Raw genomic sequence first — 23,560 nt, 5'->3', positions numbered from 1 at the left:
TCAGTAAATATCGCCGTATGGAAACTTTAGGGCAGAGTCCAGGCTATAACATCCCTCATCATAGCCACGGAATGAGTCCAGTTGTGCCTGGAGTTCATAAGTATCTTCCTGTAAAAGAAACACAAGTTGTTGATATATTCTTATTACATATGAAATAACTTGCAAAAAAAACACTGCTTGTTATTGGTGCTATTTATCACCTCTGGCTCGTTGTTCCGGGCACCATATTCACCTTCTTCAAAGGTTTGGGGATGATTATACTCAGTTGGGTTTTGATTTTCAGAATGATCAGAAGTCACATTGAAGCTTGCTTCACCTTCTTCATATGTTGGCATGATCGCATCTGGATCTTTCTTCAGTTTGCAGAGAACGAAATCCCTCTACGCAAAAAGGAAACAAGATCACGTGTATATAGAGGGGGAAAGATTACTTCAACTCTTACAAGTGATCGTTTTAGTCAGCTGATATTCAAAACCAAAATTCTCAACACAAGTGCCAAGGAGAACTGTTGGTGATCGACAGGTCTGATCCCAAGCCTTTCGTTAATTTTATTTCTATTATACCCTCGAATTCAAGTCTCTTTCTTGGAATGAAGAGACAAAAGGAAAGACTACAAAACAACTTAAGAAGTGCAGCAAGGGTACCTGGTTATGGAAGGTGAATGTTGGATGATACTCGTGCATGACCCAATTGGTCTTGATCCCGTTAGGAACACGCCCCGTGTAGAAAACCAGAGTCTTCTTGGTAGCAATATGCTCCTTGGTGGTTTTAGCCTTGACTACACGATCCTTGCCTGTGACTTTCCAGTATCCAGCTTGAGTTGTCCTATTAGCCCGGTGGCTATTTGCGTACTTGTAACTGCGAGGACAGAAGAAATAACACTCTGGGTCGTTTGGCTCTTGAATTGCTGAAAGCTCTGCATGATTTGTTGTTGATTGACAAATTGCAAGTTAGAAAACAGGGAAAAAATAGGAAAGTGATAAGAAAAGAAACATTGCACTGGACACGTAGACATGAACACGTACCAGGCAGAACCCAAGGCTCATGATCGCACACATTAGCCTCTGCGATTATGCTGACTTCTTGTTCATAGCCACCGTGCATTTTTAACCTCAAGTAATAGGTCACCAATTCTTCATCGGTTGGATGGAATCCATAGCCTACGGGAGGTGGTTGAGAATGCATTGTTGTACTTGTCGTCTTTGATTGATCACGTTTTGTATAACTAAGAGAAAATTAAGGCAGATTATATATATAAAGAAAGTTACCAAAGCATCAGAGGTTGCAAGAATAAATTCTATAATATGTAAGAGAAGAATGAAGTAGAGAGACAAGTAAGTACTGAGAAGGAAGCTGTTGGTGTGCACTGGAAGCTGTGGTGTGCGTTCAATATATATATATAGGGGATGCAGGGGATGTTTGCGCTTCTATATATCCAAGACTTCAAACACCCAGTCCCCTCACAGAATCTACTTCACTCAGAAGTTCGTAGTTTCGAAGGCATCAGAGGTCTAAGTGGGTCCCATGTTAAACCGTGTCCTCCTTGTCCGTACAGTGTTTATATATTAACCCTTCCCACTATCCATCCTTCCATTGATGGCCAATTAGGGAATGGAAGACAATTATAGAAATAACCTTTTTCACGGAGACAAGAAATAAATAGAGGAAGTTAGCAATTCATTTCTCCAGCCACAGGGCGCCACGACGTGTATAGAATGTTTGAGGTTTTTTTTAAAAAAAAAATATTTTTTTACTTGAAAATTTATAAAAAATAATTTTTTTATTAATTAAAAATTATTTTTAATATTAATACATCAAAATAATTTATAAACAGCATAATGTTTCTTAAAAAATCACATTTTAACAATAAAAACAAATATCTCCTTGGCTCGGAAAGGACACCAAAAGTGAGAACTTAGAATTCCACAATTTACAATCCAAGCTCTTGGGACTGCACTTAACTTCTATAACGATCATAGAACATTCGCGAACAATCACGAATGTCCAATGTAAGTCAAACTATGTACTCCAATACTCATTTGTTTTTGTTCTGCCTTTACATTCTGTCTGCTTGGAAAAGAAGGATGAAAATATACTAGAAGAGAAAATGATTTTTCTACGTAGGAAAATTGTATATATAATAAGGTATTTTTTTTATTGACTTTTATGTTAATTGTGACTAAGTCTTTCTTCAAACACATACCTCTCACATTAATCTTCTGCATTCAGAAATAAAAATATATGTTCGTAAGTTGTATAATTCTCTATGTAAAAGGATTTGTAAATATTTTTAATACCGGATTCTATATTTATGTGAGGAGAAGTACAATTTTTTTTATAAACCTAAAAATTTCTTGAAAATATAAGAAAATATTATGCTGTGAAAATTATAATTTTTTACCATCATTTACAGTTCTACAAATATACACTAGGAGAAATTTTCTTTCAGCAAAGTGCAATTCTAAAAATAATTAATTAAGTTTAATTTTGATATCAAATTGTATTTAAAAAACTGAATTTTTTCAATTTTAAAAGAATTGTTTTATATTTTTAAATCGTTTTAATTACATGATGATATTAAAAATAAATTTTTAAAAATAAAAAAATATTAATTTAATATATTTTAAATAAAAAATCTTTAAAAAATAAATTTTACTATACTTATAAACATTCCAGAAAAAAAAAACAATTATAACGGGTCCTTGTAAGAAAAGTTACCCTCCAATTCCACTCATTTTCCTCCCGTTTCCCAAACATAAGAAAATCCGTACATCCATCTTCATTTCCTCTTCATTTATTTTCTTCCCTCTCAAAATACAAACACATTAATAGTCAATCAAGTAGCATGAAAAGAAAATCTAACTGAAATTCTCGATGGCTATAAGAACCAGGTAAATATATATAGAAATTAAATAGTACTTCCAATTTAACAACTTCAGTACTGGACAACAATCGCATCAGAATTCTAGGACAAATACTTTCATCTTCTGCTACTAGTTGGAAAAGCTTTCCTTTGAACATAGCCGTGGACTTTGGAGGGCATCTGTTCTTCAGAGATTAGCATCCTGAAGCAGCACGGACTGGATAAAGTCGAGCTCAGAAGCATCCACCATAAAGACAGTGAAATGTGCAGATGAGCTACCACGCAAGGATCTAAACAACTACAGCAACATAAGTTGCCTCGGTAGAAGATTTAGGAATATAAATTGGCAGCATTCGCCATAAAGTAGCTTTATTCTTCAGTACAAATATGTTACTAATACTCAAATAGCGACTTAAGGACACAGATATAGACAGCAACAGATTTGTTCAGGTAGACACAGAGGCATCGAAGCCCCTGTGAAACGGGATTTCCTCATTGCTCACAGACGCAGCTGGCTGAAATGGAGAACGAAGGCTGTTTTCTAGCTCCGAGATTAATGCTTTCAGCTCTGCCCGTAGATGAGGGATTAGCTGCAGGAAGGATCGAAATATTAAATTCGATGCAAGAATGAGCTGTCTGTTGTTTATTTATACTCCACATAACTGAGATTAAAAAGAATCCATATAAGTTCTAACCTGTGAAAGGTCAGGAAGCAAAGCATCTGCTGGACTATTTTCTGGTGAAACCACTGAGGGACGCAAACAACCTTCTTCAGTCTTCTCCCACGGATTTCCATTTTCCAAACCCGGAAGCAGAACCGTAAGAGAATTCCTTTCACCTTCATCGGGGGCTGATATGTCCAGATTTGGATTATCAAAATCTAAATCAAGTAGGCTACTGTCTCCGTAACCATGGGTTGAGTGATTTATAAACTTAGAAGGCATCTCCATCGAAGGCCTGCATTCGCCTTCAATACTGCAGCTCGGTGCAGCTTCGAAATCAGAGATCGAGACCAGATGATGATTTGGTTCACCTTTGTTGGTCTTCACATCTGGTTTTTCCTTCAATTTACAGAGAACATATCCCCCCTGCACATATTGAAACAGAGAACCTAGATTCATCGAGTGAATTATTAGTACATAAGAGCATACACCAGTAAAAACAAATTTCTAAAAAAACAGGGGCGTCTACATCACCAGATATTCAAAGTAAAATCGAACGAGCAGAACTTAAGAACCAAAAATTACCGACTACAATCTCCATACCCAACAGAGTATATGACCATTCCTTACAGCTTGAAATAATAAAGAGGTATGTTAATTGAGCAAAAAGTAAAGGACCAGATTAACATCCAAGTTTCCAATTTCGTAGAAATGATGGCCATAACTTACTTGGGCTATTTTCCCCTTCCATGTAAGAACATTGCAACAAATTAATTCAAATCAATCTTTTTAAAATAATTTTCAATTTATTTTTTAATTAATACCTCTTCTCTATTATTTTTACTTTTTATAATATATACAATATCCATAATATTTCTTTTCATTTATTTTATTCTATTAATTTTATATATGTATCGATTTTCATTATAATTAGGTAAATGATCGTTTTTCTTCATAGATAAAGGTTTTTTTCGATGTTATTATGATCGCTTACACACACACTTATTTGCCATTGCTGCCTCCTTTTTTTTCCATATGATTCAAATAAAAGTGGCTTATTTAGGTAGTTTGAACAATAACCCGAGTTATTGGTCAGGACTAGCTATAACACAAATTATTGGGTTTATATATATATATATATATATATATATATATATAACACATTTGTGATGTCTAAGTATTGTACTGGAAAAATAATACGGATCTGCAGCATAAAATAGGTACCCATCTAGTCATGAGTCCTATTTATTAAGTAGAGATCAAGATCGTAATATATTTAAATTATTTTTTTTAAAATGTGTTTGAGATGAGCACATTAAAATAATAATAAAAAAAATAAAAAAAGTATTAATATAAAACTAAAAATATTAAAAAATTTATATATAAAAAAAAGGTCGGACTGCGGTATCAAAAAGTCCCTGTTCCTTTTACCCTTATACGCACCTATGTTTTCCTTTTTATCCCCTTCTTTCCATATTCCTGTGCTCTACAACTTTCAATCTACTTTTTTTTTTATTTTTATGTTTCTCCTTTTATATATGAATATGTAATGGTTTAAGTAACGATTTCATCAAAAAAAAAAAACATAAACTTCACAATAGAAGTTCAAGTTGTTAAATATTTTCAACTTTTTATTAAATTTATTTACTTCATGTGGATGTATTCACCAGCAAATATTTAAGCGGGTGCTGGTTGATTTTCATCTGGATGCGGTCATTTCTCATGTAGGACCCTGAGCCTGAGGCATGTGCATTGATCCGTCGTCGCAGGTTTTGAGATGGAAATGCGCACCTTTACTTGAACCAAAGACATTTTTAGAAAGTACACGGTCTTATAAAATCTCAGAGGCTACAATTAAACAGTCAGCAATCAAGTAAAAAGCAGAACACATTCGAGATGCATTAAATTCCACTCCAGAAAAACAACAAAGGTACTTTCCTATGACATATGATCAGCCCATCCAATGCATGCAGCGGATGAACTGATCTGTTGGTCCTAGGTTTAATACAAATACGCTATTAAGACTTAAAAATAGGAACTTCAGGGCATGAAGTTGGTACAGTGCTATATATAGATAAAGTTTGACAGACATGGATGCTAGGAACCCATTGCGGGAAGGGGTTTTTTCAGTAAATATCCCCGTATTGAAACTGTAGGGCAGAGTCCAGGCTATAACATCCCTCAATATCGTAGCCACGCAATGAGTCCAGTTGTGCTTGGAATTGATAAGTATCTTCCTGTAAAAGAAACACAAGTTGTTGATATATTCTTCTTACATATGAAATAACTTGCAAAAAAAAAAAAAACTGCTTGTTAGTGGTGCTGTTTATCACCTCTGGCTCGTTGTTGGTGAAATTAGAAGCCGTCCAGGCACCATATTCACCTTCTTCAAAGGTTTGGGGATGATGACACTGATCAGTTGAGTTTCGATTTTCAGAATGATCAGAAGTGACATTGAAGCTTGCTTCACCTTCTTCATATGTTGGCATGATCGCATTTGGATCTTTCTTCAGTTTGCAGAGAACGAATTCCCTCTACGCAAAAAGGAAACAAGATCACGTGTAAATACAGGGGGAAAGAGCACTTCAAGTCTTACGAGTGATCATTTTAGTTAGCTGATATTCAAAACCAACATTCTCAACACAAGTGCCAAGGAGTACTGTTGGTGATCGACTGGTCTGATCCCAAGCCTTTCGTTAATTTTATTTCTATTATACCCTCGAATTCAAGTCTCTTTATTGGAATGAAGAGAGAAAAGGAAAGACTACAAAACAACTTAAGAAGTGCAGCAATGGTACCTGGTTAGGGAAGCTGAAGTTTGGATGGTACTCGTGCATGATCCAATTGGTCTTGATCCCGTTAGGAACACGCCCCTCGTAGAAAACCAGAGTCTTCTTGGTAGCAATATGCTCCTTGGTGGTTTTAGTTTTGACTAGACGATCCTTGCCTGTGACTTTCCAGTATCCAGCTTGAGTTGTCCTATTAGCCCGGTCGCTATTTGCGTACTTGTAACTGCGAGGACAGAAGAAATAACACTCTGGGTCGTTTGGCTCTTTAATTGCTGAAAGCTCTGCATGATTTGTTGTTGATTGACAAATTGCAAGTTAGAAAACAGGGAAAAAATAGGAAAGTGATAAGAAAGAAAAACAGTGCACTGGACACGTAGACATGAACACGTACCAGGCAGAACCCAAGGCTCATAATCGCACACATTAGCCTCTGCGATTATGCTGACTTCTTGTTCATAGCCACCGTGCATTTTAAACCTCAAGTAATAGGTCACCAATTCTTCATCGGTTGGATGGAATCCATAGCCTACGGGAGGTGGTCGAGAATTCATTGTTGTACTTGTCGTCTTTGATTGATCACGTTTTGTATAACTAAGAGAAAATTAAGGCAGATTATATATATATATATATATATATATATATATATATATATATATATATAAAGAAAGTTACCAAAGCATCAGAGGTTGCAAGAATAAAATCTATAATTTGTAAGAGAAGAATGAAGTATAGAGACAGGTAAGTACTGAAAAGGAAGCTGTTGGTGTGCACTGGAAGCTGTGGTGTGCGTTCAATTTATATAGGGGATGCAGGGGATGTTTGCGCTTCTATGTATCCAAGACTTCAAAGTTCAAAGACCCAGTCCCCTCACAGAATCTACTTCACTCAGAAGTTCGTAGTTTCGAAGGCATCAGAGGTCTAAGTGGGTCCCATGTCAAACCGTGTCCTCCTTGTCAGTACAGTGTTATTATAAATATTTTAACCCCTCCCCCTATATATCCTTCCATCGATAGCCAATTAGGAGGAAGCAGGGAATATAAGACAATTATAGAAATAACCTTTTTCACCGAGACAAGAAATAAATAGAGGAAGTTAGCAATTCATTTCTCCAGCCACAGGGCGCCACGACGTGTATAGAATGTTTGAGGTTTTTAAAAAAAAAATAATATTTTTTTACTTGAAAATTTATAAAAAATAATTTTTTTATTAATTAAAAATTATTTTTAATATTAATACATCAAAATAATTTATAAACAGCGTAATGTTTCTTAAAAAATCACATTTTAACAATAAAAACAAATATCTCCTTGGCTCGGAAAGTACACCAAAAGTGAGAACTTAGAATTCCACAATTTACAATCCAAGCCCCTGGGACTGCACTTAACTTCTATAACCATCATAGAACATTCGCGAACAATCACGAATAGCGTCCAATGCAAAGTCAAACTATGGACTCCAATACTCATTTGTTTTTGTTCTGCCTTTTGCATTCTGTTTGGAAAAGAAGGATGAAGATATACTAACTGAAATTTTATTTTTAAATAAAAAATATTAAAAATAAATAAATTTTACCATACTCCTAAATAAGTCCTTAAAAGAAAAATCATGATGGTTCCTGGGAAAAAAGTTACCCTCCAATTCCACTCATTTTCCTCCCGTTTCCCAAACATAAAAGAATCCGTACATCCATCTTCATTTGCTTTTCATTTATTTTCTTCCCTCTCAAAATACAAACACATTAATAGTCAATCAAGTATAATTATAATTTATGTTGATTTGATTCTCCGCTCAGGATATCCATTGCAGGTGGAAAGTATAATTATAATTTTTTTATTATTATTAATATAAATGTTCGGGTCAGTTTACGCCTACCTCGATTAATTTTACAGGTTTTGAAATTAACGATAATATAAATCTTTAATAATCTTGAAATTTATAAAACTCAAACTAGTAATTTTTAAAAAGTAAATTTAAGATTTTATCAGTTAAACAACACCCTTTAAAATAAAATATAATTATTTATGCTATAGGAGTGTGTGTGGTATTTATTTTGTTCCATGGCAACCTATGTGTCAAGATATAAACTGGACCTAAAAACTTGTAGGTTCGGCATCTTTCCGAGCCCAAACACGAGAGCCTCCATTTATATCCATTTCACTTTTACCAGCTGCTGCTTCTGCTTCTTCTTCTTTTTTGGTTTTTTGGAACCACACTTTTACCAGCTGCTGCTTCTGCTTCTTGTTTGACAAGTTTGATTTTTAGGTTAACTTGAACAAGTTTTCATGTTTGTTTTTATTAAGTAATATTTGAAATGACTTTTCAAATATAGATCCATTAAAAAGTCCTTATATGTAATAGTAAAATCAATTATTAGTAATGGTTTGTTTATCTGCGGTCATAAATAAAATAAAATAATGAGAATTATAATTTGTTATTTAAAAGAGTATTTACCAATATCAATAAATAATTTTTTTCTAATTATTCTGTATGTTGCTATTTGGCCCGTGCTTTAATTCAATCCCACAAATAAAAACCACCCAGGAAAAAAATAAAAAGAAAAAACACAAATCTTGAGTGGTCATGAGATCTGGTCCTTGTTTTTTTGATAAGTTCAGGTCCTTCATTAACAATGAATCGCATCACCCTGATGTGATCACATGGTTTTTTTCTTCCACCGCGTAGAAAAAAATGTTCAGGTATTGATACCGCGTGTTTTTCAAGAGAAAAAACTTTTAATGATGAATGTGAAATTTAACGTATATTTGATAATATATTTTTTTAATTTTGAAATAATAATATATTAGATAATTTATTTTTAAAAATATTAATATGTTATTATATTAAATTGATTTGAATCAATCTAGATTAATCAGTTAAATTTATGATCCAGGTCAAGAAACTGTAATAGGAGATAAACAATAATATGCAATCCTAAAAAATATAATATTAAATGATAAAATTAAAAATAAAAATATTTAATTAAAAAATATTAAAAGAACACTCGAGCAAACCTTGATCAATCTACTAAACACATGATTTAACTTATGCATCCCACTATATTTAATAACTTTTTATCTCTTAAATTATTTTTTATTTAATCACTCGAGTTAATGAAAAAAAAAAAAACAAGACATGTGTATGAGATGGAAAAAAAAAAGCCTAATTTCTTTTTAACTTAGATAGTAAAAGAAGTTTCTCTAAAGTCAACCAACAAAAAGAGAACATTAAATTACAAAATGATTTTTTAAAAAACTTTAAAGGGCTGAAAATAAATTAAATAAAAAATTAAAAAATTTACAATTAGGCTAAAATAGATGGGTACGACAACTTGGTTCGTACGCCCCCTGTAAAGAAAGATCATTGCGTTCTATCGATGTGCATGGCTTCCTCAGACGATCAAACACTAGCTTCGTTTTTTTTTTAGTGCTAGAAGCGGAGCGTTGAATATGCTCTAAAGAAACAACGCATATTGGTAGATGAATGGTGGTTTGGTGGGACACATCGTTTTCTTCTCCTTCCTTCTTGATTTTTTATAAAATAATTTTGATTTTATGATTCAGTTCATTCAGCTTAACATTGATCTTAATTTTTCTATGTTCTTGTTTTTTTTCAATTTTATCCAGAAATTAACTAAAGTTGACTTCAATTTTTTTAAAAAAAATAATTAAATATTTTTTGATTTTATCATTTTTTTAAAATTCCACTTGATTAGAATTCCCCTTCACGCATTAAGTAACATGTAGCTATAAGAACCGGCTAACTATATATAGAAATTACATAGTAATTTCAATTTAACAACTTCAGTACTGGACAACAATCGCATCAGAATTCTAAGACAATACTTTCATCTTCTACTACTGGTTGTAAAAGCTTTCAGCCGTGGACCTTGGAGGGCATCTGTTCTTCAGAGATTAGCATCCTGAAGCTGCACGGACTGGATAAAGTCGAACTCAGAAGCATCCACCATAAAGACAGTGAGAAATGTGCAAAAGACCTACAACGCAAGGATCTAAACAACTGCAGCAACATAAGTTGCCTCGGTAGAAGATTTAGGAATATAAATTGGCAGCATTCGCCATAAAGTAACTTTATTCTTCAGTACAAATATGTTACTAATACTCAAATAGCAACTTAAGGACACAGATATTGACAGGAACAGATCTGTTCAGGTAGACACGGGGGCATCGAAGCCCATGTGAAACGGGATTTCCTCAGTGCTCACAGACGCAGCTGGCTGAAATGGAGAACGAAGGTTGTTTTCTAGCTCCGAGATTAATGCTTTCAGCTCTGCCCGTAGATGAGGGATTAGCTGCAGGAAGGATCAAAATATTAATTCGATGCAAGAATGAGCTATCTGTTGTCTATTTACACTCCACGTAACTGAGCTTAAAAAGAATCCATATAAGGCACGTTAATTCTAAGTTCTAACCTGTGAAAGGTCAGGAAGCAAAGCATCCGTTGGACTATTTTCTGGTGAAACCACTGAGGAACGCAAACAACCTTCTTCAGTCTTCTCCCATGGATTTCCATCTTCCAAACCCGAAGGCAGTACCGTAAGAGAATTCCATTCACCTTCATCGGGGGCTGATATGTCCAGATTTGGATTATCAAAATCTAAATCCAGTAGGCTACTCTCTCCGTAACCATGGGTTGAGTGATTCATAAACTTAGAAGGCATCTCCATCGAAGGCCCGCATTCGCCTTCAATACTGCAGTTCGGTGCAGCTTCGAAATCAGAGATCGAGACCATATGGTGATTTGGTTCACCTTTGGTGGTCTTCACATCTGGTTTTTTCTTCAATTTACAGAGAACATATCCCCCCTGCACATATTGAAACAGAGAACCTAGATTCATCGAGTGAATTATTAGTACATAAGAGCATACACCAGTAAAAGCAAATTAATTTCTAAAAAAACACGGGGGCGGCTACACCACCAGATACTCAAAGTAAAATCGAACGAACAGAACTTATGAACCAAAAATTACCGACTACAATCTCCATACCCAACAGAGTATATGACCATTCCTTACAGCTTGAAATAATAAAGAGGTATGTTAATTGAGCAAAAAGTAAAGGACCAGATTAACATCCAAGCTTCCAATTTCGTAGAAATGATGGCCATAACTTACTTGGGCTATTTTCCCCTTCCATGTAAGAACATTGCAACAAATTAATTCAAATCAATGTTTCTGCAAAAGACCCTACACTAGTGCAGAAAAATTAAATCAAAAGGGACAAAATTCTTTTAGCATTTACCTGGTTAGAGAGGCTTAAATCAGAGATATATTCGTATTCATGTATGATCCATCCAGTCCTTATTGGTTTAGGACTAGACTTTGTATAGAAAACCAAAGTCTTCCTTGTACCAATCACCTTCTTGGTACCCATAAATCTTATTTTAAGATTTTTGCCGGTTGGTTTCCAAAACCCGAGCTTTGTTCTCCGGTTATAACGTCCGCTGTTTAAATACTTAAAATCGCGAGGGCAGAAGAAATACCATACCGCGTCCTTTGACTTTATGTTTGATTTATCTACACATAATAATGACTGCGTTAATCCAATATCATGATAGAAACAATAAACGTATAACAAGATAGAAAGGGACGTCTAATTATTAATTACCAGGTAACTCCGAGGGTTCATGCTTGCAAACATGAACCACCGGCATGATTGACAAGTCTTCCACGTCATCACCCAGTATCTTTGGCTTCAAATAATTACAAACTAATTCTTCATTGGTTGGATGAAATCTATATCCAACTTCCGGTGTGGATGGATTTGGGTTTGGTGAACTGTTCACAACTAACAAAAACAAAGCAAAATGACAGTTAGAGAAAGATTTGCAGGAGGAGGCAATTGATTAGTGTGTGTTGTAGCGCACTGAGTAAAACCCGACTCACCTGAGGGGAAATTGTAATTCATTCCTCTTCCTAAAAGAGGCTTGAAACTGGAAGAAGAGAGGAAGAAAACTAGCAGCTACAGGTAAGGGACTGTTTTGTGCGTGCGTGCGTGTGTGTGTGTGGGCGTGTGTGTTTCTGGAGAGAGAGGGAGCTTGTTTGTGAGTGGTGAATGCTTGGGCTTAATGAAAGAATATATAGGCGCTAGAGATTCTGTAGTCAACAGAGAGTCAATGACACTCCAGCTGAAGTTGCAGTCTAAAATAGTAATAAATAGGGAGGCCACCGTGGCTCACTTCACCTTCGCTGAGAAGCAGTTGAGGGGGTTCCAAGTTTGACTGGGCTTGAGATCTAACTTGCTTCCCAATTGTTTTGGGCCGGGCCCACTTTATAACTCTCTCGAATTCTTTCTACAATCTTCTAGACTATTCGCTTGATGGTGTCTCCCAGGTCCCTCCTAGTTGTAATTAGGGTCCTGGATGTGTATAGATTTTGATCCAGTGATTAAATATGAACTTGATATGCACTATTTATAATTCAAGTTAAATTTAAATCTCAGATCATTAACCCTTTATTAATTGAGTTAAATATGAATGATGATCTAATAATAACTTGAAAATTAATATTGCTATTACTGCTAATGAATATTGTAATTTCATAATATGAAAAAAATTAAACATAGAAAATAAAAAAATATATTATGCATGGGATTAGGCTTAAGTTCAGGATTAGAGTTTATTTTTCAATCTGTATAATACTATTATTACTACTACTTCCTTGGAAAGAAGTCAAAGGAAAGGAAAGGATGGGATTAGATTACATGTAAAGGTGGATTCCAATTTGTTAATTGTTGTTTTTGAGATGTAAAAGTATTTTATACAAAAATATTGAGTTTTTTTTTTAATTTTTTATATTTTTTATTAATAACAAAAATAAAATTTAAAAAGTAAGAAATATTATTTTAATATATTTTTAAATAAAAAAATTTAAAAGATAATTATGGTCATGTTTGTTTTCCGAAAAGTAGTTTCTGGAAAACCACTTTTCAAACTTCTGTGCTTGTTTGCCATTAGAAAAAGTGGTCAACGAAAAACACTTTATAGTCAACAGAAAACACTTTCCAGTAAAAGAAAAACACTTTCTGGTCAGCGAAAAACACTTTCCAATCAAAGAAAAATTTAACTTGGTTTTCAGGAAAGTGTTTTTCTTTTAGCTGTGTTTGTTTTTCGGGAAGTGGTTTCCGAGAAAACACTTTCCAAACTTTCATGTGTTTGTTTGTCATTGGAAAAGTTGGTAAACGGAAAACACTTTCCAGTCAAAGGAAAATTTAGCTTGGTTTTTTAGGAAAGTGTTTTCCTAAAAAATTTGGGCGGAAAACACTTTCCGGAAGTTGTGAAAAATTTAGAAATATCATTATTTGCTTATTATATCAAATTTGATTCTCAAACTTTTGATTGCTATATATATTTTGTTTTGAATATTTATTTTTTAATTTCATCTTTTAAAATTTAATTTTTATATTAACTTTGATCTTTATTTTTATAATTGCTATTTGCCTTTTCCTTATCATTTTTTTATTGAAATTTTTTATCTATCAAATTTGGTCCTCATTCTTTTGATTGTTACTTATTTTATTTGAAATAATTTATGAAATGTTAATTATTATTATTTCAATTTCTTGATTTTTTAATTTTTTTATTTTTTATTTGATCTCTATTATTTTGATTATTATTTATTTTATCTGAGATAATTTATGAATTTTTTTTTAATTTCATTCTCATTCAACTTTTTAATTTGTAAGATTTGTTCCTCATTATTTTAATAAACTTGAAAAAATAAAACATTAATAAGTTATTTTCTAACTTATTTTCCATAACATAACCAAATACTAGAAAATATTTTCCAACTTATTTTTTATTACATTATCAAATATTAAAAAATACCTTTTTAAAATTTACTTTTCAAATAAAAACTATTTTTCAGCGAAGAAAAAGTATTTTACTCCACTGTCATACCTGCTTGGAATTTCTCGCTACAACTTGCTTTCCAAGTGTTTTTTTTTGGCCCCACCCTCAGAATATTCTAGAAAGAATTTCCAGCTTGATGGTGTATCCTTCCTGGCTGTTGTAACTTGTAACAGGTAATTAAACATTTAACTTTTTTAATTGGGAAAGGACATAATGGATGGATTTTCTTTTGTTGTGATGGAAAACGCAACGAATTTCTTGGGCCCGTTTTATGAAGGCCCAGTCTGCTGGACCCGACAACTAGGCTGGATGGCTTGCTTTTAAAGCTCAAGCTCGGCCTAAAATGCTTGAAACTTCAAAAAAGTTCTTTATCCATAAAAAACCTAAACTTTGCCCATTTGCCCAGTTATCTGGACCCTTCAAGTTACAGTGATGGGGTGCTTCTTTCATGTCAGCAGGGAGAGTTTCCAAGCAGTTCACTTATTACAAAAAGAATTGAGCCTAACTTTACTGCCAGTCCTCCTTTCCTGCATGGCTTTCAATCACAGGCTTTTGAGATCCAGCCCATTCAGCCCTTGCTGGACTTCCAGTTCTTGAATCGAACGACGCCTTTTTTTTCCTATAACCTGCCTGAGAACGAAGGCTAAGGCAGAACGAATTCTCTGACATGAGGATCTTATCTTCCTCCAGTCCCAGGTCTGACTCCTAGTTCGAAGCCTTATACATCTTTTGCATGACGAGACTTGACACCCATTGTCATCTACCGAGCTAGTTCCCTTTTCTCCGTTCCCTTTTTTCCTGTTTTCCTTCTTCTTATCGAGAAAACCAGGGGAATGTCCGGTTAAACACTGGGTCGAGCTCACTTTATCCTTCAATCTTTGAATTTTCTCCTGACCTGATTCGCGGGACAACAAAGCACATCTTTTCTTGTGTTACTACATCTAATCCTAATAGTGTAATTGAATAGTATTGTGGCTAGAGTTTCAAAGAGAGGGGGAGTTTTGTTAAGTGAAAATTTCTTTATTTTAAAGTAACAAAGTTTTTTTTAATATAATGAACAATCTATAAATAATTCAATATTTTTTTTGCCATGTTTATAAAGTTTAAGATGTTTTATGTATTTTTCAAAATAATAAAGGTAAAGTATAAAATATAGTAAGTTATAGGATGTTCATGATAATTTTTTTAATTAATATTAAATCTCGACTACTACCCTTCCATTTATTTTTTAAATTGTTAATCATTAAATAAAAAATAAATTATAAAAGATAATTATATTAAACCCAGTAAGAATTATGATGAAAGTCATGAGTTTGATAAGTTAATCCACTTAATTTTATTATATTTAAAATATTATTTTCTCGATATTTTCTTATAAAAAAAATGCTAGAGTAATATTTTTTTTTAAGATGAATCAAGTTTTGACCATGACGATTAAGACAGTCAGGCCACATCTAAAGATCTTGGTTAGCTTATAACATCTTTGTGTTAATATTTATAAAAATAAATAAATGATAGCAGCTAGAGTTTTTTTAATCAAACCGGGTTTTGTCCAGGTCATGGTTGAACCCAAAAAATTAATGGAGTCATATTAAATTAGTCTTTATATGATTTAATTTGAAACCAAGACAATTAAGGATACAGGTTTGGGGGCCTTTAGATCGACCCACTAGGTCAGACCAGGTTTAGTAATGTCTTCAAAGAGTTCCTCGTGGCAACGTGTGAATAATATATTATTTTTATATTTTTTAATAAGTTCTCGGGTTCTAGGTAAGAGATACTTTTTTATCTTTATTTTAAAAGGGTCAAGATTTTTTTTTTGTTTGTTCTTATTTTTTTTCATTTTTATTGAATGAATGACATAAAACAACAATTTGTTTTTCAGAGATAATATATATTAATAAGAAAAGGAGGGTTATACTATAAAATTGTTTTGAATCAACGAAATTTAAACTACTCCTCTTCTCATGTCTAAAATATATTGCCATATAAACAAATAAAAAAAACCTTAGGGCTTCATGTGAAACAAAATCTTATATTTTAATCTATTTCCATCTTTTAAATTCTCCACCTGATTCTTAAGTGGAAATAACATTTGTTTTTAAAAAATATTTATTTGCACATGAAAACCTCTTTTGATTTTATTAAACACACATTAAATTTTAAAATCATAATCATAATTTTCCTAGTTGCAAAACAATGTGTTGAATGGTTATATGCTTTTTTTATGTTAAGAATGTCATCTTTAAAGCTATAAAACGTGAATCAATTAAATATTTTATTTAGAAAACTCACTAGATAGGTTGTTCGCATTGCACCGCGAGACAAGTTGATTTTTTCATAACTTAAAAAAGTAATGTTCAAGCATTGTTAGAGTGTTTTAAAGTAAATGAAATCTCATGACTTAAGTTACAGACCCTACTGGATCCAATAAAATATTTTAACTTAGTTATATGATAAAAAAAATGCAACAAATTTAAAGAGAAAATGCGATAATGATAACCTGCAAGAAAAAACACTTGCCAAAAGAAAAAAAAATGAAGCTAGATTCCAAAATAACTCAATGCTAAAGAACAAAATTAAGCTTCATATTTTTTTTAAGTAGAAAATCATTATAATAAAGAATATAAAATAAAAGTAGAAAGAAATTAAATTAACTAAGAAAAATATCTATTTTTTCTAAAAAAATCTCGTGCATCAATCTCTCTATGTTGAAAGAAACTCATCATTGAATTCAGTTTTCAGTTACAAACTATCCTATATTAAAAATATCCTTTTATGCATGAGCTACCTCATCATGGATTTTTAACACTTTTGTGTGAACCACCTCATTATGATATATAACACAATATTTTTGTGCATGTCGTCCTATCATGGATCTCTAACACATCTTTGTACATGTTGTCCCATCAAGGATCCCACCACCAGGATTTCGAACGACAATAACTGAAGTGGAAGAAAACAACACACTAGTTCTTGGATGCATTTTCTTGATGAGAAACCTCCTCGTCCTTTTTTATACAAGCATGTCATGTTTTGCATCCTCCTTTAGTTATAATTGTTTTGCAACACACAACAAAGTAAAATAACCTTCAAGGATCGATGAACTTCAAAGAAATAAGGATAAAAGGTTTGTTTCAAGTCAAAAACTTTGAAGACTAAGAACACCATGAATATAGGAATACTCTCAAAATAATTAATTTTATTCCTTCATGTCTTCAATTGTCAAAAGACTATTACAACTCTTTATATAGAAAAAAAATAAAAATACTCTGAACTCTAATAATATTGAATAAAAAACATAAACTAGGAAAAAAAATTCTATTAAAATAGAAAAAAAAACTAAAAAAAATATCATAATAAAGAATAGAAAGAAATAAAATTAACTAAGAAAAATATCTATTTTCCTAAAAAAAAAAAAGATTTCAAGGGTAATTTAAGCATTTCAATTTTCAAATTAAAATAAAATTTCAAAAAAATCTTTTAGAAGCAAGTTAAATGAATTTTGCTTTACTAAGCAATAAAAATATGAAATGACCGAGATGTTTCTTGTAAATGATAAATTAATCTATTGAAGAAAAATTGTATTACCTTTCAAGCCAAATTATTTAATTTGATTTTTAAAAATTAAGATAGTCATTTTACTGTACGAATACATGAATACACGTTGAAATTTGAATGCACGTACACATTAACATATTCCTTGTTTTAATTTTGATTTTAATTGTTATGGAATTTTCCGGCAAACACACGGGGTCTGGCAGCAGTACAGTCTACTTGGCCGTGAAAGCAGTAGGTCCCAGCCTTGCCTTATCTTAAATCAAAGCCATCCTCAATCCCCAGCCAAGTCAGGAACAAGGGGACCAGTCTGAGGAAATGAGTTGCATCTGGACGCCATTGGAGAACAGATAGAATCTGACTAGATATACAATCATCTCATGGGAGGAGACGAGACAAAAAGAAATCTAACAAATTCTTTTTCTGGCAAAAAAATCATGATACTCGTGAGTCACGATTACCGACACTACCGAAGATACAATTATCAGAAAGCGGAAGAAATAGTTTCAATGGTAATTGTTCAGGAGAGAAAAACCTAAGTATCTTGGAAGACATAACACTCGAGAAAAATAAATAATATTGTAGTAAAATTGATGGAGTTTGCCCTTATGAATTCATAAATTTATACATTTTGGATGGTTCTTGCAAAATGGTTCTGATTTGCCATTTCACATTACAATCCAAGACATCTGGGAAACGTAGTTCTCTCTTTGCCTGAAAAACTTGGCTGAGGCTAGACCAGAGCTCGTTACCCCCAGAGATATGTATCGCTATAGTCGGTTGTTTCTGATATAAAAACTTCACTTTCTTATCTACCCCATAGTTTTTGAGCCAGTTTCATCTACAAACGTGTCACACGCTGAGAACACTGCATTCTAACCAGAGAAAACACAACGGTGAGTCGAGCATGATCAGAGAGAGAATAATTTTCTGGCCACATGCCTTTCTCGGCTTCACGGGGGAATAGAACTGCATTCTTGACATTGAAACCAATGGCTTCTTCCACTATGTCATGTTCAGAGTCCCCAGTCCTCTCACTGCAATTCTCCTCTCTTAGCTCTGCGCATTCTGAATCCCAAATCCTTCGCTGCAATTATTAAGCATTTTAGTGAACAACATATAATGAATGCTGTGGTAGATTAATCTAACACGGATATATAGAGAATTGGAACAGAATTCTAAAAATTCTGAAAGATCCATACACATGCCCAGATTTGTAAATTTAACACACAGCAATGTACCAGCTATCATGCGAAATATTAGGGAGACCAAGTGAACTGCTAAAATTTAGGACAATATCCATGGATCAGGGATGTACTGCACCTTAAATTCTTCATACTCGACAACTCCATTTCTATTAATGTCAGCTTGCATCCATAAATCTTCCGTCTCCTGGGAAGTGAGTCCATAAGGAAGACCAATTAAATTTACCTGTATAGATTAGACTATGGTAAGGTCATCTTTCCACTTAAAATTGCATGTTTATCGTCAAGCTGCTTGTGGAAGTACCTGGCGGAGTGCTTCACAGAAAGCTGAATATGTTGTAAAATTCCCATGGTCGCCAGCCTTTAAAAACGAAAATGCATTATTTTCAACCAACGAGGCTTTTTGGAGCTGACACTGAACCAAGAAAAAATATAGCAATCAGATGTTGAAAGCAGTATGGTTAAGTGAATTTATAAATCAAAACATATTGATGTTATTGGGGAACTTCACCAGAGCTAGAAAAGAGCTAGCTCTAAACTTTATGCCCCTTGATTTGTACAAATAAGGACGGTAAAATGCAATTCAGTTGAACTTCAAATCTATAGCACATGCACAGCACTTTGCACTGATGCATTGCCGACGCATTTGACATACAGGCCTCTTTAACATTCTCGTCAAAAAGCTGGCTGACACAAGCTGTGAACTGAACAGCATAACCAAAGCACAGGCCATAAATATCTCACAAAGCAATCTACTTCAAGGAACTTGGAAACTAATTTAATGATAACCGGTTCTTGATTAGAATGTATGTGAAGTTTAAGACGTCTTATATTTCAGAATAGCAGGTACAGACTGCAACAAGCAGCATTAGCTGTAAATATCAAGATTGCTTAGGCATAAATTCGTAAATATCAAGATTGCTTAGGCATAAATTCCTAGGGTCCATGGTTGGATTGCAAGACTAGCAGACAGTAAACAACATTGTCTTTCTTTGCAGAAAGAAGCTTCCACAAAATAATTATTTAAGAGGAGAAAATTACAATAAAGGATTCTTAATCCTTCTCTAATGCACAACAATTTGTGTCTGCTATCTCCTCAAGTATAAAAATTGAGCAAGTTTTCTGAGACAAGTACAAATTTTAGAAAGATACGAACTAAAGTTGATAATGGTCTTGACTCTTGTTGGTAGCGTATATTTCTATCTCTTTTTCTAACAATATTATTCCATGTTTTATCTTCTTCTCTAGCACAAAATACCAGACTGGCAGGGCAAGGAAGTACCACGATCACCTGACATGCTGGGAACTAATCGATAGTAAAACAGAACTGAAGAGTAAGATATTAAGAACATTCCAGAAATGATTGAACTCGCCTTTATTATTCCAAACACTGCTTCAGCCCAACTTTATTAAGAACATTCCAGAAACGATTGAACTCACCTTTATTATTCCAAACACTGCTTCAGCCCAACTCTTCTTCAATGGTTTCCTTGATTTATTAGGATTACACAGCAATATGAAATCAACGCCACAGATGTTACCCCTATGATTTCGGTGGCTCACCCACTACGTGATGCAGAAGGAGTCATGGGCAAAAAAAAGACATTTGAGGTAAGCAGTGTAATTAAACATTGTCGTTAGCTAGTGATGCAGAGGCATTCGGATTGAAACTTAAAGAAACTTACCCTGTGGGCATCTGCATCACTGTCAGTATATTGATGGGCAGTGTCATATGAAGATACAAACCCTTGAGACCTCAGGAATTTGTAAACATGTCCACGCTTGCTTCCATTCCAATCACTGGATAAAGCATGAAACAAATGAAAAGAAAATGAGGATATCTTTATTCAGAGGTTATGTAAGAATCATTTGCTTCGCAGAAGCAAGATAAGAAGCTCACCCACAGAGTAGGATTGGCGTATGGTTAAGTTTGTTTTCTCTCTGATATTGTTCCACAAATTGGATTATTTTGTAAACCTAGGAAAAAAACCAATTAGAAACCTCAAGGTAAAAATTGGCATTAACATAGCTAAGAACTAGAATTGGAAATTCAGAATGAAGTAAAAGATTATGAATAAAGAGAGATTTATATACCTGATGCAGTCTAACTACAGATAGACAGGAATCATGAGGAAATAACAAGTGAGTGTTAACAATAAGAAATTCTTGCTGAGCATTGCCTTTCCGGTTTTGTGAAAAGGGAAAGGCCAGCCGAACATGCAATAGCTGAGCAACACGGTCTCCACAGTCATTGAAGAGCAACTCTCGATAATTTAGAATTGTAAAGTAGTCCTTACGCACAGCAGTAAGCAGGCCTGCAGAGAGGATAAGATCCCAATCCAATTAGCATGAACTTATACAAGCTGGATTGGATGGTGATAACCGAAGGGACACAAGTAGCTGATTTTTTAACATGGAGGTCAGTAAAATCATATACAAAAAGGCAAGCATACTCAAGGAGAGAAATAGCATACAAAGTGCAGTTTACATGTGACTACCAAATAAGCAAAAAGAAAATATTAATTTGATTTACTGCAAAGAATGAGAAAGATTGTTTTTCCACCTGCCTGCCAAAATAAAATGAAGGTCTTTTCATAAATTTTTTTTACAGAATTTCCAACAAACCTTTTGTTCTTTGTAAGAAAAGATAAGAACTTGATTGCAAAGTCAGCTATCAACCAATATATGCCATGCCTAATTTTAATTTTATTATGTTTGTACGAGATTGAATAATAGTCAGAATCAGCCAACTTAAGCTGATGACCAAAGATGTCTCCTGAAAAGTATAAGAACATAGAAAAAAAGTAGCTTGCTTTAAAGATCCACACTAATCCAGAGAAGAAATTCAAACAAACGAAGGAGCTTAAACAGAACATTGATTACCATCTCCACGGTTATTGGTTCGTGCAAGCTGGAAAGTTACATAGCCAGCATCACCAAGTCTTTGCTGGTACATATGCACAAGTTCTTCATTTCCAACCCAGAATTCCTGCAAATAAAAAACCAAAATTTCACGCCGAAAAGAACCATTTGGCATAATTTCAAATACAATAAACAGCCCTTTTTATTTTTCCACACAATTAGATCCACGGTAACAGAGAAATTGAAAGGAAATTAAGCACCCACCTGGAGACATATAATTGAAGATCTCTCGAGAAGCAACCAATTCAAAATCTTCTGGTTTCTAGAGAGCCAGACTGCTCTGAAATTACTTTCACGAAGACTTTGATTCTATTTCACGACAACATAAAAGCACACAGATAAAATTCTCAAAATTTTCAAGGAAAAAACAAGAAGAAGAATTAACACCATTGTCTGGTGTCTACAAAAGGGACAAGAACAGGAATTAGTACCTTTTGATCAAGTCGCTTGTAGATAGGAGCCAGGATGTTAAAGGTAGTGCAAGAAACACAAGGCTCATAAGTCATTGCTGTAGTCGTTGAGGACACGTAGCCACAACCACTGTTGGTTCTAGAAATCGTTCCATTTCCACTTAAAAGATTAGACTCGTTAACTCCTGAGTTTAACTGACCCCCAATATTTGAATTCGCACTGGAGTCCGCGACCGCAACCTGTACCAGTCATTCAATCAAACCCCACACTAGAAAAACAAAAACCCAATAACAGAAACACTGGAAAAACTGAAACAAATAACAATGTTACCATTTTTTTAGAGTTCTAGCCCCTGTAGAAAATAATTGCTGTCTTCGGTTTTTGTAGAAGGTTAAGGGGAAAAGGTGAAAAGTGAAAAGAGAAGATAAAGAAGAGAAGAGATCGCAAATGAGGATTCTGGAAAACTGTTGTGATTTGTCAAAACTTTTGGATGGAGATTATGATTGTTTCTTCTTTGGTATGGTTCACACTCGTGAAGATGCTTTTAGCTTTTATAGAGAATCACAGTCCTGTTTTTGGAGATTATCAGTGTTAGAAACAACACCTTTTCAAATAATTATTTTTTAAAAATATATTTTATTTGAAAATATATTAGAATATTTTTTATTTATTTTTAACATTAATATATTAGAATAATCTAAAAATATAAAAAAAACTAAAAAATTTAAATAATGTAAAAAAACACAATTAAGTTTTTAACTCTCGGAGAAATCATTAATTGATCATTTGACAGATTGGAATCCGGTTGTGGAACACAGATGATGGGCCCATGATTGTTTTCCGTTTGCCTGCCTAGTTGAATAGCTTAGCGCCCTCTCTTTTCTGTGGGCTCTAACTGTATTTCTGCAACCATCCTTTTTCCCCTAACTGCTCAATCTAACAGTCACTTCTTATCTACTTTTCCCGGCCGCAATCTTAGCAACCGTTTTTTTTTTTTTTTGAACTGTGATTAGAAAGACAAGGATACTTTTTATTCCGCAAATTATGTTTAAACACCAGTTGGGTTGGACAACTTTTAAAATATTCCATGATTAAGTTAGTGTAAGATTATGTTTATTTTTGTGTTTAAAATTAATTTTGGTATGTTTTAAAAGTATATTTAGTTTAAAAATAATATTTAATTAATATTTTTATATGATTTTGAAGTGCTAATATTAAAAAATATAAAAAATATTATTTTAATATATTTTTAAGAGAAAAATATTTTAAAAAAATATACTGTAA

General features: G+C 33.4%; 5 protein-coding genes across 6 annotated transcripts; all 5 read right to left on the bottom strand.

Annotated features, from left to right (window-relative positions):
* LOC133682986 (protein NTM1-like 9) lies at nt 1–1,346 on the bottom strand. The gene is made up of 4 exons (XM_062106510.1): nt 1,026–1,346; nt 645–916; nt 201–380; nt 1–108 (listed from the first exon to the last, which is right to left on the bottom strand). Exons 1-4 carry the CDS (start codon nt 1,183–1,185, stop codon nt 1–3), a joined length of 720 nt encoding a protein of 239 aa, XP_061962494.1. The 5' UTR covers nt 1,186–1,346.
* A 1,771-nt stretch (nt 1,347–3,117) lies between these two features.
* LOC133681627 (uncharacterized) lies at nt 3,118–4,023 on the bottom strand. The gene is made up of 2 exons (XM_062104719.1): nt 3,559–4,023; nt 3,118–3,453 (listed from the first exon to the last, which is right to left on the bottom strand). Exons 1-2 carry the CDS (start codon nt 3,982–3,984, stop codon nt 3,310–3,312), a joined length of 570 nt encoding a protein of 189 aa, XP_061960703.1. The 5' UTR covers nt 3,985–4,023; the 3' UTR covers nt 3,118–3,309.
* A 1,374-nt stretch (nt 4,024–5,397) lies between these two features.
* LOC133681733 (protein NTM1-like 9) lies at nt 5,398–6,924 on the bottom strand. Its single transcript, XM_062104852.1, has 4 exons — nt 6,706–6,924; nt 6,324–6,595; nt 5,859–6,059; nt 5,398–5,762 (listed from the first exon to the last, which is right to left on the bottom strand). Exons 1-4 carry the CDS (start codon nt 6,863–6,865, stop codon nt 5,652–5,654), a joined length of 744 nt encoding a protein of 247 aa, XP_061960836.1. The 5' UTR covers nt 6,866–6,924; the 3' UTR covers nt 5,398–5,651.
* Nucleotides 6,925–10,058: 3,134 nt separating this feature from the next.
* LOC133681813 (NAC domain-containing protein 71-like) lies at nt 10,059–12,419 on the bottom strand. Its single transcript, XM_062104968.1, has 5 exons — nt 12,217–12,419; nt 11,939–12,118; nt 11,573–11,847; nt 10,744–11,136; nt 10,059–10,623 (listed from the first exon to the last, which is right to left on the bottom strand). The coding sequence occupies exons 1-5, from the start codon at nt 12,236–12,238 to the stop codon at nt 10,480–10,482; spliced, it is 1,014 nt and encodes a 337-aa protein (XP_061960952.1). The 5' UTR covers nt 12,239–12,419; the 3' UTR covers nt 10,059–10,479.
* A 5,879-nt stretch (nt 12,420–18,298) lies between these two features.
* On the bottom strand, nt 18,299–22,860 carry LOC133681790 (uncharacterized calcium-binding protein At1g02270-like). 2 transcript variants are annotated; one of them, XM_062104938.1, is made up of 11 exons: nt 22,607–22,860; nt 22,297–22,515; nt 22,070–22,174; nt 21,827–21,932; nt 21,038–21,258; nt 20,844–20,920; nt 20,629–20,743; nt 20,384–20,509; nt 19,248–19,358; nt 19,062–19,130; nt 18,299–18,825 (listed from the first exon to the last, which is right to left on the bottom strand). In XM_062104938.1, the coding sequence occupies exons 1-11, from the start codon at nt 22,607–22,609 to the stop codon at nt 18,580–18,582; spliced, it is 1,398 nt and encodes a 465-aa protein (XP_061960922.1). In that variant the 5' UTR covers nt 22,610–22,860; the 3' UTR covers nt 18,299–18,579. The 2 variants fall into 2 exon arrangements, with proteins under 2 accessions (XP_061960922.1, XP_061960921.1); XM_062104937.1 differs by having other exon boundaries at nt 19,062–19,169; nt 22,607–22,858.
* Nucleotides 22,861–23,560: the final 700 nt, after the last annotated feature.

The sequence above is a fragment of the Populus nigra genome, chromosome 2 (genome assembly GCF_951802175.1).
Source record: "Populus nigra chromosome 2, ddPopNigr1.1, whole genome shotgun sequence".
In the NCBI taxonomy this organism is placed as follows: domain Eukaryota; kingdom Viridiplantae; phylum Streptophyta; class Magnoliopsida; order Malpighiales; family Salicaceae; genus Populus; species Populus nigra.
The sequence above is the reverse complement of the archived record's forward strand: the minus strand, read 5'-3'. Positions and strand labels throughout refer to the sequence as shown.